General features: G+C 58.4%; 1 protein-coding gene across 1 annotated transcript in view; it reads left to right on the forward strand.

The window, feature by feature from the left end:
* Positions 1-12676, forward strand: part of MROH2A (maestro heat like repeat family member 2A) — a gene marked incomplete at both ends in the record, with an annotated part of 49516 nt that overhangs the window by 31505 nt on the left and 5335 nt on the right. The window contains 12 exons of the mRNA XM_084228077.1: positions 759-838; positions 2636-2744; positions 3804-3899; positions 6142-6246; positions 7226-7349; positions 7879-7997; positions 8699-8851; positions 9222-9376; positions 11311-11470; positions 11546-11739; positions 11989-12126; positions 12519-12633. Coding sequence (XP_084084203.1) covers positions 759-838; positions 2636-2744; positions 3804-3899; positions 6142-6246; positions 7226-7349; positions 7879-7997; positions 8699-8851; positions 9222-9376; positions 11311-11470; positions 11546-11739; positions 11989-12126; positions 12519-12633 — 1548 coding nt within the window. The remainder of the gene's footprint in view (positions 1-758; positions 839-2635; positions 2745-3803; positions 3900-6141; positions 6247-7225; positions 7350-7878; positions 7998-8698; positions 8852-9221; positions 9377-11310; positions 11471-11545; positions 11740-11988; positions 12127-12518; positions 12634-12676) is intronic.

A 12676-nucleotide genomic window follows, 5' to 3' on the forward strand; every position in this document is an offset into this window, starting at 1 on the left:
TTTGGCTCACCCCAGCTGCAGCCGTTGCTGTGTCTGAGAAAGGGCTCCATGGCCAGGACTAGTTTGGAAGCCGAGAGCCGGGCCCCCCTGAGCCCTGCTGTCCCCGGCGTGGCCGGCAGACTGAGGCCCGCAGCTGGGCTTCTCCTTGGGTGGGATCAGTGGGGAGGGATCCCCTGCAGGCAGGACTTAAAGCCATTTTTGCCTGGAACAAGGTGAGACCGAGAGCGCGCCAGCTGCCCAAAGCCGAGACGCTTCCCAGGGCTCACGGGCCTGCGGGGCAGCCACAGTCCTTCATCCCCAGGCCTCCAGGTGCCTGGGCCCCTGGAAGCTGTGGTAGCCGTCCTGAGGGATGAGAGCTTGGGGGCAACAGGAGGAAGGTTTTCTGGAAGAAAGCCAGCCTGCATTCGGCTCCAGCTCCGAGCCAGGACCCGTCCAAGTGATTTCACACCAGCCAGGCACGGCCCTGGGAGACAGCCCCCGCGGGAGGGCACAGCCCCGGGACATGCAGCCAAGGACGGTAGACCTGAGAGGACCCTCCTGAGTCCCACTCCTTCCATCAGATTTTGCTGTCCCCCCAAACCAAAGTCAGGTGACCTTCAGAAAAATGAAGCAACGTGGCTGTTGGAACACCCGGTACGAAGTCAACCCTCGGGGACTGGGAAGTCCTGCCACGTGACAGTCGCCATCGACCACAGGCCCCTCCCCTTGCCTGGCCAGGGCCCGGGTGCCCGGCCCTCACTGCCCTGTGTGCCCGGCAGGCGATCATCAAGGCGGAACCCATGGACACCCTGGTATCTCCCGTGCGCACCATGGCGATGGAGGCCCTGATGCACCTGAGGTGAGCTCCTGCCTGCCCTGGCACCTTCCCCGGCAGAGGCAATGTCCGAGACCACCCCCAGTGCTTCTTGGGGGGTTGTACCTCCTTTGCACCCCGACCCCACCTCTATAGGGTCTCAGGTGGCAGCTTCTGGGGCAAAGGGCCGTCCTCAGATGTGGGCGGGGTCTGTATCTGCCAGCTCTTCTCCAGTGCGCCCAGCAACAGGCACTATTTCCTCCCTTTGGGTTGGGAGGTAAGGAGGAGGTTGTGGGGAGGTGGGAAGGGTGGGGGGGGGGGAGGTAGGTAGGGTGGGGGCGCTGTTCTTTGCTCCACACAGGAATGTTTAGAGCAAGAAATTCCTCCCAGTTGGGCTCAATGTGATCAACGTATTCATTCATTGATACGGTGTCACTCCAGTTAATGCAAAGTAGTAGAACTGGGGGTGCTTCTGGAAGACTCCATCCACCAGCGAGGAGTGGGGAGACACTAAGTGTTTGTGTTTGAAATTTGTGCTTGAAGTGGTTGGGGCGGCTACAGGAAACTTCACTCTTGGGGCACATTCATTGTCAAGGTCCCAGCAGAACCACTGTGGCTTGGGGAGGGCACGCCAGCAGATGGCCGTGAATTTCCCCTACATCCCTTCAGGGACTCAGTGATGAGATGATCACGTACTAATGGAGTTACAGGCTGAGGCTGAGGGTGCGCAGAGAACTGAAAAGAATATAATCTAAGGCAGGAAAAGGGGTTGCTGGCAAAATGTGGCTGAGTCTGTATCATGCCTGGGGCATGAGCTGGCATCCTGCTTTTGACCTGGGCTTTTGACCTGGAGCTCCCTGTGGGGTGAAATATGGGACCCCTTTGAGGAGGAGGCCTTGAAAGATACAGGGGAGTGGTGTTCTCCGTTCCAGACGTACAAGCCAACCAAGTTCATTACCGCGGCCTGGTCCTGCCCCAGACCTTCACCTAACGGTCCCTGTAGCCTGACAGGGCCTATGGCACAGGGCTGTCCAATCTAATATGTGACGGGGCTTGAGAACTTGGACTCAGGGGCTAGAAAAAGAATGACAAGCCAGGCAGCCAGGTACTCCCTGGGGCTTTATTAAAACTCACAGGACCAGTCTCTACCCCAGAGCTTTGGATTTGTGAAGTCTGAGGAACTTGCATTCCTACTTAGCCCCAAGGTGCGGCTGCTACCACCTGGGCAGGAGAAAGCCCTGAGCCAGGAGTAGCCAGGAGGCAGAATCCATGGTGTGGTCAGGGAGGAGAAGGGGACGTGCCCAGAAGGAGAGGGTTCAGAGCAGGCAACCGCGGGTAGGCGAGAGACGGCCTTGCACCTTGGCTCTGTCCTTAGATCACAGACACGGTCACTGGACTTGGGTGGGGCTGGGCTCCTAGGAGGGATGTGCCTGAATCCCAGGTAAGCTGGCTTCACCCTGTTTTTTTTTTCTTTTAATGATTCATTTATTTATGCATAAAAGAGCTGGGGTGCAGGCCAGAGGTGCGGGGTGTGAGAGGGTTCACCAGAGACAGAGTGGGGAACAGAACAGGCGGGTCTACTGAAATCCACTGCTGAGGGTAACAGCGGGCGAGCCAGGAGAGGTCTGCTGCGCCATGTGGGTTTCTCTCTGGCCGGCCGGGGATCGAACTCGTGCTGCAGAGGCTGCGGACAGTTTTATAGGCTGCGTCTTAACCCCATGCACCATCAGGGAGGCCCTTCACCCTGGTTTTATGACATGACCTCACACCCTGGACTGGGCAGTGGGGTGGCAGGGGCTCAGCTCCCCACTGACCATGCCTCTGTCACTGCTTCTCTCCCAGCAAACTGAGGCCTTTCTACTCCACAGAGGAGAGCAGCGAGCTGATGGACATCAGCATACATTCTGTGATTTCCCTTCCGCCCCCAGCAGAGGACAATGAATCCATTAAGGTAGGTCAGACTGGTCATTTCCTGGTCAGGACGGGGAGGTTCACATCCACAAGGGCAGGGCCTTCCTGAGCCAGTCCTGAGTGATGGCAGCAGCGAAGAAGAGCAGGCTCCCTGAGCAAGTGCAAGGCAGGCGCTACCTGCTGTAACAGGTAAACCCTGAGGGCGTGCAAACAATCCATGTGCCCACTGATGAGCACTGGCTCAAGAAGAAGTGGTCTAGCTGGCTGTGGGACTCTAGTCAGCTGCTGGGAAACATCAACTGTCCCTGTTTACATCAATGCGGAGGAAACTCTGTAGTAAAGCAAGTCAGAAAGACAAATATCGGGTGTTTATAGAGTAGACAATTGGACAAAGCAAAATACTTTAAAAAGTTAGAGGCTACTGAGGTTGAGGGCGCGGGGAGGAGAGGGTGGGAGTGGTGGCAAAAGTGAAAAACGGCAACCAAATAAACCCTGAAATATCCAATGTTTAACAAAATGAAAGCCTGTTTCTCACTCAAGCAAAGTCCAGTTGGCAGTGGGGGTTGGGGTGGCTTCCCGCAGAGCCTCAGACCCTGGGCAGACAGAGGCGCCTTCACCTTCCATGCTTAGCTCGTGAGGTCCCTCTGGACACCGATGTCCAGCCTGGAGAGGGGCAGGAGGCACATGGGGGCTCTAGAAGCTTTTTTCTCACCTTTCATTGACCAGGACTTAGTCACATGGCTCCACAAGGTGCAAGGGGTGCTGGGAAATGTAGTCCCAGAGTGGATGGTCCGGTCCCAGCAACTCCGTGAAAAGCAGGACACGTCTTTTGCGGACATATCTCTGCCTGCAGGTCCTGGTCCTGGACGGGGATTCAGGAGAACTAGGCTCTGGGAATGCATTTTCATTCTCTGTAACATGGGCTCCTCTTAAGAGATTGCCTGATCTGTCGCTCAAGAAGATACCTGGAAAGAACTCAGCCTGAGCACAACAAACCGGTGCAGCCCACCCTTCTCCACCCTGGTGTGCGCCCCGCGGAGTCCTGGAGGGTGACCGCGTGCCTGTCTTGGCCGCCCCGCTCTCTTCTCTCTTGGCCTAGACGCTGCATGTGAATGCCCTGCACGCCCTGGAACAGCTGATGGGGGGGTTCATGCAGCGGCAGCTGGACCCCAAGGGGCTGCAGGACATGGTGCATGTAAGTCTCCTGGAGGGGGGTGGGAGTATGAGTTAAAAAGGGTTTTGGCTGCATGGAGTGGGCTGGAGCGCCCCCCGCCCTAGGACCCAAGCTGCACAGGGGTGCCCTGCTCTTACCTCCAGCCTGAATGAAGTCAGGCCCGACACAGAGCTGTGCGCTCTTCGTCAGCCAGATTCACAAGTCCTGATTCTTAATATTTTGTCAACTGTCTTTTTTTCTGTCCCCTCTACACACAAACACACACACACACACACACACACACACACACACACCCGCGCACGCATACACACGCGCGCACACCCACCCCTTTTGAGCCCAGAAGATTTAGCTGCAGACATCAGGAACATGAACATCCTTGATATAACAACCAAAGATCACAATCAGGAAGCGGGTTGCTGATACAGTGCTGTGTCCTGCTGGAGAGTCCATCTTCAGTCTTCATTTATTTTTCCAATGACATCATTTAGAGCTGCCGTGCCCACCGGGATCTAATCTGGATGATGCCCGTATTTAGCTGTCATCTCCCTTTCGACTCTTTTAATCTAGAACAATTCCTCAGTCTTTCTTTGTCTTTCGTAATTTGGATATTTTTGAAGGGTCCTGACTATTTTTGTTTGTTTAATTTGTGCTGTTTTTTTTTTTTTTAAGATTTATTTATTATTTATTTATTTATTTATTTATTTATTTATTTATTTATTTATACAAGCACTGGGCACAGTCAGAAGCGCGGGAGGGTGAGAGGATTCACCAGAGCCAGAGCGGGGAGCAGAGCAGGCAGAAGGACCGAAGGACACTGCTGAGGGGAGCAGCGGGCGGCAGGGGAGGTCTGCGCGCCATGCGGGACCCTCCCCCGGTGACCGGGGAGCAGCCGGGGATCGAACCGGCGCCGCAGAGGCTGCGGGCAGCTTCCCAACCCAGTGCTCAACCGCTGCGCCAACGGGGAGGCGTTTGCTTTCTTATTATTGAGTTTTCAGAGGTTTTAGATATTCTGAATGCAAGTCCTTTATTAGATATATGATCTGCAAAGGTTTTCTCGAAGTCTTTGATTTATCTTTTCATTAATTTTGTAGTACCTTTTGGAGAGCTGAATTTTTAAAATTAAAAATGCTGAAGTGTAATTTATCATTTTTTCTTTTATGGATCATGCTTTTGGTGTCATAGCTAAGAAATCTTGGCCAACTCCAAAGTTATAAAGATTTTCTTCTGGTTGTCTGTAGTTTCAGGTTTTATAAATTGGTCTACTCTGAGATACGTTTAGTATGTGGTGTGGGGTATAGATCACAGTATATTTAATTTTTTTTCTTTTTTGCATATGACTAGCCAATTGTTCCAGCACATTGGTTGGAACAACTATCTTTTCTCCATTGACTTACTTTTGTATCTTTGTCAGAAATCAATTGCTTGTATGTGCGGGTCTATTTCTGGCCATCCATTCTGCTCCACGGGTGTGTCTATCTCTTTACACCAGTGTCCTCCTGCTTTAATTACTGCCACATTGGAATAAGACTTTCAATCAGGAGCAGATAGTGTGAGCCCACTGGCACCGTTCTTGCTGCTGTATCCACGAGTATTGATATGCCTGTCCTGATTTTATTTCAGTTCAAAATACATTTTAATTTCTCACTAGGCCTCTTCTATGACTCCTGGGTTATTTAGAAATTTCTGAATATTTAGGGATTTTCCAGAGATCTTTCTGGTTTTGAATCTAATTGGATTCCACTCTGAATCCTTTAAAAAAAAGGCCAGGTTGAGTGTGCTGTCCACTTAGGGTCTGCCTTGGTGAATGCTCTGTGTGCACATGGGAAGTTTTCTGTGGGGGGCATGGCGTGGTGTTCCTAAATATCAGCGAGGCCCCACTGCTTGGCAGTGTTGCTCAAGTTTCTCTACCCTTCCTGATTTTCTGTCTTGTTTAATTTACTGAAAAAGATGCACTGAACTCCATCCCTGTGGATTTGCTTATTTTTCCTTCCAGTTCTATCAGCTCTTGCTTCAGGTAGTGTCCAGCGTGGATTTCAGGAGCTAGAATGGAGGCCCTGGAGAGCAGGGTGGGCTGTGCTCACCTGCAGCCAGCGTGCTCCCTTGCTGAAGATGTGGGGGTGCTCCCTCGCTGCTCACAGCCCCCTCTCCCTGGTGGGAGCACTGATAGTCAGACTCTGAGTGGGAGGGAGGCATCATATTCTGACGGGGGAAGGGCCGGCCCTGGATTTTCATGCCCTGTCTGTGCTCTGGCCTCTCCCCGTAGCTCCTGGAGAAGTGGATCTTGTCGGAGAAAGAGTGGGAGCGGGAGAAGGCTGTGCGCCTGCACCTCCACCTCGTGCAGCTCTACGTCCAAAGCATCGGCGTCTGCGTGAGTGGGGGGCATGGGGTCGCCACTCTGCTGCTCCAGCACCCACAGAGAAATTCCTGTCTCTGTGCCGGAGGAGAAGGAACGTCTCTGAAATCGAGTTCTGCTCCCACCGCTCCAAGTCCCTGGGGACGAGGCAGCCTCAGCTGGGACTGGCGAGGCCTCCCCCTTCTGCCAGCCCCTGCCCCGGGGCTAGCCCTGAGCTGTGGGGGCTGGAGGGGACGGACGGGTGTGACTTTTCTGTGGGGAGGGAGGTCCGTACACGGCGCAGCTAGGAGGGTGCATATCTACTTAGAAGAGAAAATGAATCATGACAAGTACCTCAAACCTCATGGAATCTAGAAAAGCCACAGAATGTTTCCGTTACCGACTCTGGACGCCTCCAGAACACCTCTCAGGCCTCCCTCCCCTGCTCCCGACACTGACGCAGCCTGTGGGGATGGCCTTGGCAGCAGGATGGAGGTGTCCCGAGGGGGCGGGTGGGCCTCTGTCTTGGACTGGGGTGGGATGAGGACAAGCTGGTTGTGGGGGGAGGGGGTTCAAGAGAATGGGAGGTACCTTTGAGGCTGCATGCCGGGCTCTGTGTGAACACCCTGCGTGGCTCCTGGATTCTCTGAAGGAGGAGACACTGTTATTATCCTTGCCTCCAACACCGGGCCCACGGCTAAATCCCTGCCCAGGTCACACGCCGTGAGGGGAAGCACAGATCTGAAGCCAGGGCTCACCTACGGAGCCAGGCAGGCACCTGGTCAAAGGCCTGGGCCTGTGGTGGGAGGGATGCACCCTGGGCAGGTCGGTGGTCCTGGCTGCTGGCCTCCTGGGGACCGCGGTGGGCAGGAGGCAGGTGGTGGCGACCTCCCCCTTCCTGGATGGTGATTTCAGAGCAGGGCTTGCCCTCGCCACAGGATGGTCTTGTGGCCCCTGGGGCAGCAGCAGCTGCTTGTGAATGGCTCAGGGTGAGGCGGGGGTCTCGGTCCCACAGATCCCCCTGAAGCTGGGACAGTTTGGCATGCTGATGGGGCTCATTGCCCCCTGCACCTGTGACTCTCACAGAAGGACGCGCGTGGCCTCCATGGACATCCTGTCCAGCTTGCTAGACCTGCACGGTACGGGGAGGACGGGCCTGGAGCAGGCCAGGGTGCTGCCGAGGGTGTCGGCAGTGGGGCTGGCCTGGCTGGGGGTGTGGCCACCCTGAGCGGGCAGGCGAGTACCCAGACCAGGGTGAGCACCAGAGGGGTGGAGGGCGGCCCAGCTCCAGGAGGCGCCATGGAAGCTTCTGGAAGAAGAGCTTTGTTGGTCAGTTCGACTCACTGAGGGCAGTGTCAGGCACTGAGGGCCCCTCTGGGACAGGTCAGCTCACAGGGGCTGAGGACGAGGCAGAACTAGGCAGAGATGAGCTCTGGGATATGCACTGTGGTGACCTCCTGTAGGGGGGCTTGCCTCTGGCCTGGCATCTCGCAGAGAGTCACAGGAGGGTCTCCCCAAGAGCAGGCATCTGAGCTCTGTGGGGGGGTGTGTGGAGAGAGGAACCCCTGAGTGCACTGGAGAGGGTGGCCTGGGCTGCAGAGCCCGGGCCCATGAGGCAGGAGGGCACCCCGAGACCTCGCTGATTGGTCTGGACCTGGGCTCCCACAGCAAGCCAGACCTGCTCCCCATGGGGCGCGTCCAAGGAGCTGGAGCTGGTGAAATGTAGGGAGGACCTTCAGGGCTCGGACACGGACAAGATTTTCTGTGCATCCTCCAGAATCGCCAAGGTGATGAGCCAGAAAGGTTGTGTGGGCTGCTGGTCCCGGGGAGTCTGGGCCATCTCGGGCGGGTGTGGCACCTTCCTCAGGCCGGTGGCACAGTCCCATCCTCCTCTGGGGGTCCTGGTTTCCTTGTATCACCTCCATTTACAGGTCTGCAGTGTGCGGAGTCCCCACCAGGGCGTCTCCCGCCTACCTCTGTCTCTGTGATACGCTACCCTGAGGGAGGGGGGAACGGGCCCTGCCCGCGGGCATTGGCACAGATCGTGCCGATGGTGCCCTGACCACTCACCAGGCCTCGCAGCCTCTTGGGGCTGCAGGGAGGAGGCTACTTCTCCTGCTGGGGCAGAAGTCCCTTGGGGGGAGGTGAGGGGCCGCAGGACAAGGTTGGAGGGTGCTGCAGGGCACAGGAGTCAGGACGGGGAGGGTTTGGGGTAGAGTTTGGGGTAGAGTTTTCTGTGTGGGGTTCAGGTCAGGTGATGAGGGGAGAAGTAGGAGTGACACCTGGAGGTCACGAGCACCAGCTGAGTCCTGGGGCTTGGAGGGGTGCGCCTGAGCACGGCTGAGGTAGGGATAGAGAGACAGGAGGGAGAGGTTGCAGGGCCGGGGCCCCGCTGTGGGCAGAAGAGCAAGGGATGCCGCGGGGACAGGCAGGGGCGGGGTGGGCCTGCCATGGCTGCAGGACCCTGGGACGGCCGCTCTGGTCCTAGGTGGCGTGCATGGAGTTCAACTGCGACGAGGTGGTCTCGCTCATCCAGAAGCTCTGCGAGAACATCGGGGCCGTGGACCAGCAGCACGACAAGGCCTCTGTCACCTGGGTTGGCACCTTCCTCCAGATGCGGGCCAAGGAGCTGGAGGACAAGGTGGGGGGCTGGGGTGGGTGTCCGGGGCTGGGGGTGGAGGGCTGGGGGGGCTGGGGCTGGGCAGGGGACCGGGCTGCTGCTGGAGGGGTGGGTGATGACCCAGCCGCGCTTGCTGAGAGCACCTCCTCACCCCCTGGCCGTCGAGAAGAGGAGGTAGCAAACTAGAAAGAGGATGAAACGAGTTGAGGGGAGTGGGTGGGCGAGTGGACCGTGGGCTGGTGGACCTGGCTCGCTCTCCAGAGGGTGCCACCTCCTGCCTGGCACAGGGAGACCCCAGAGGGTGTGCTGCAGGGGTCGCTGGACCAGAGTCCTGGAGGTAGGGGTGCTGTCGGCGAGGACGGGGCTCTGGGTGACGCCTGCCCCCCTGCAGGTGGCTGAGATCCTGGGCGCCATCCTGGTGCACCTGCCCGTCGTGGACCACCTGGAGGTGCGGCGCCTGCTCATCGAGGGCATCCTGCTGCTGGCCCACTACCACCAGGAGACCGTGCTCACGTCGCTCCTGAGGCAGCCCCTGCCCATGGAGAGGTGGGTGCCCAGACGTGGCTATGCCTACTCTGTGGTGCAGATCGGGGCGGCCCGACTCCACCGACGTGTCGGGGAAGATTGGCTGGTCACTCCCGGGCTGACCCTCGGGCGGGTCAGATACCCTGTGTGTCCCGCAGGAGGCCCCAGCCCTGGGGACAGTGGGAGGGATCCGGATCCCACAGCTTCTCACAAGTCTGGGTGCGTCCCTCCACCCTCTCTCTGTGGCCGCCCTTTCCTTCCCTGTGGAGGGCGGAGCTCGGGGTGCCCCCAAACTTGGGCTGCTCTAGGATAATCCACAGGCCGCGGCACCCAGCTGGCCGCTGTCCCTCGTCCCCTCAGAGGCAGCCCTGAGAAGGGAAGCGCTGGGCCAGGCACCCAGGGGACCAAGAGGCAGCCTCAGACCCTGGGGGGGCCTCATCGTGAAGCCGCCCCTCCCCTCACGCGTTTCCCAAACCAGTGCCCAGTTCCGTGTTTCTGTCCGTGTTGCACTAGCAGCTGGTGAGATCTCAGCCAATTAGGGGTGTGTGTTTGGGGTGGCGCCCTAGGCATCAGGCGAGGGGCCCGAAAGACAAGGCAGCTGTCTCCTGAGCAGCCGAGACCAAGTTGCACCGGGAAGCGTGGAGCCTGTGGGGGGCGGCAGATGGAGGGGTCCTACCTTAAGAGGCTGGGAGCTGTTAGGGCATCTCCGTGAACGAACACCTACGGTGAAATTCTTGTTCTAATTTAGCTTATACGAATCAAATCAGCCTTAAGTTGAGCTCCACAATCAAAGAGTATAAAAAATAAAGTCAGATTTGTTTAAAAAAAAAAAAAAAGCTGAGAAAGAAAGCAAGTTTTCCTGCGTAGGAATTATTTTAGTGCACTTATTATTCTGAAGGCTGAAAATTGATTGTCTCGGAGTCCGGGGGAGAGATGTTTCTGTATACACATGCTCTTTTTTCTATCTAAGCCTCTTTTTCAAAAAGTTGCTGTGACCAGAGAAAAGAAAATCCCAGACAGAGGCGCAGTGTGGGCTGGGGTCCCCCCGCGGAGCTGCTTCCCCCCCCTCCTCCCGGGGAAGCCCCCAGCGGGCTAGTCACAGGGCAGTTATCCGGGGAGACGTGTGAACAGGCTTTTCCCAGGTGGCTGGAGCTTTTGAGTTTCCGGTGGTGGCTCCTTCCCCTCCGGGTGTCGCCCTCCCCCCAGTAGTGCCTCCCAGCTCTAGCTGACCTTGGGGCGCAGCTCAAGGTCAGTGGATAAACATTCATGCTTTGCTGTGTCTGCAAAAGCAAGCCTCGGGAAGGTGAGCTGGGTTTCTGCTCTTTTGTGATCTCAGCGTCTGAGAGCAAGGTTAACCCCACTTTATGTCTTGGGGCTCACATGGTTGTGTCTGGCCAGTGGCTGCGGGCTCGGAGGCCCAGCGCTCTCCCTTCCTTTCAGCCCTCACGATTTTTAACCTGTTCAGCTTGATCTCGTTGGACTTGTCCATTTAGAGCCCACAGAACTCACTTCCCTGTGTGCACCAGGTCCCTTCCTGCCAGCAGGGCCACAGGATGGACGGGGCGGGGGGTCAGGAAAGCCCACACGGCGGTCTGGCAGCGCACCCCAGGCAGCCGCGTCGCCTCTTCTGAGGAATTAAGATGGGACAAAACTTCTCACATGTGCTGGGGGGAGGAAGCAATACCACCTCTACAGCTGGACAGTGTCCATGATATCATCAGACAGCAGGGGCCCCCTGAGGTCACCAAGCCATGACCTGGGGCGCCCCAAGGGGCTGTGGTTTTCCCAGGGGTGCCACAGAATGGCTGCATGGGAGTTCACTACATAACCTTCGGGGGCTCACCCCACCTCCCTGAGATTCAGCCTCCGGCATCCAGTCCCCACTCGGGTCCAGAGGGGCTATCACCTGCCAGGCGCACAGTAGGAGCCCCGAGCCTTGTCCTGTCTTTGGTCAGCCACCTGACGGAGGTGTGGCTGGCCGTGGCGGAGAACGTGCCCTTTGCCCGCGCCATGCTCCACGGACTGATGGGCCGGCTGCAGGTGAGGTTCTCGCCCCGGGTGAGCGCCACCTCCAAGGCAGACATCTGGCGCCTGGCTGCAGTGGACCCTCTGATGGTGAGTTGGGGCTGGCCCAGGCCTCCTGGGGGCTCCAAGGAGAGGCCCTCATGCCTCTCACCATTCTCTCTGCAGACCCTCTGCACCATCCACCTCCTGATCGAAAAGATGGACGTGGACGACAAGCTCCTGGACCTCTTCCCGGATCTCGTCTACACCCTCCTGCTGCAGCTCAGCAGCGGCCAGGGCCCGGAGGCCGCGTCGCCGGTCCTGAAGACCTGGAGGCTTGTCCACACTGCAACCCTGCCCGAGGAGATCAACCTGCAGAGGTGCCCGGGGCTGGGCCTTGGGCTGGACGCGGCCCTGGGAGTCCAAGAATCACCTCCACCGAGCGGCCCTCCTCACGCCCTCCTGGCTGGTCTTCTGAACCCCCTCGTGTGTCCAGAATGATTTCCAGACTGTGCAGACCGCCTCGCTCCCATGACGGCCCCCAGCCCCTCGAGCCCGCCCTGGACAGACCCAGGTGGGTGCTCCCAGCGGGGCCGCTGCTTCATGGACGTGGCCCCGCTTCCTTCCAGGATCACGATCAAGTCCATGCAGCTTTTGTTTAAGAGACTCAAGAGTGAGCAGCTGGTGCAGAGCCTGGAGGAGCAGGGCGTGTGGGCCCTTCTGGAGGGCAGCTCCACCTTCCTGCAGGGAGTGGGCCTGCTGGCCAGGTGGGTGCCGGGGCTCCCCAGGAGGGCTGAGGGCCGGTAGGGGCAGCTCCTTGCTGGGAGAAAGGGGGTGGTCCAGGTGGCGGCTGAATGCCTCACTTCTGAGGGGTGCGGGTGCTGTCCCTGGCGGCATGTGCAGGCCAAGGGGGTGGGGGGGTCACTTATTCCACCCCCGCTGCTCCAGAGCGGGAATGTGAGGCCAGGGCAGGACCGCAGAGGAGTCACGTCCAGGGGGCTTCACTCTGGCCCCTTTCACGAGAGGGTGATGGAGGGTGTTTCAGCAACACCCGACCGGCCCCCACCCCGGGCGAGGAGAGGGGCCCAGTGTGCTGGGGGTCAGGCGGCCGTCTAGGGAGGAGCCCAGCCCTGGCTGAGAGGCCCGCCCGGCTCCGCAGGCTGTGCGCGCGCCTCGCGGGGCGCCACCGGCAGCGGCTGTCGGAGCTGGTGCTCGCGGGCCTGGCCTCGGAGGACCTGAGCTGCCGCGTCAGCAGCGCCGCCGTCTGCGTGGAGGTGAGGCGGCGCGGGCCCCGGCTCCCCCGGCTCCTCTCCAGGC

Source organism: Talpa europaea, assembly GCF_964194135.1.
Source record: "Talpa europaea genome assembly, chromosome: 1".
Lineage (NCBI taxonomy): Eukaryota > Metazoa > Chordata > Mammalia > Eulipotyphla > Talpidae > Talpa > Talpa europaea.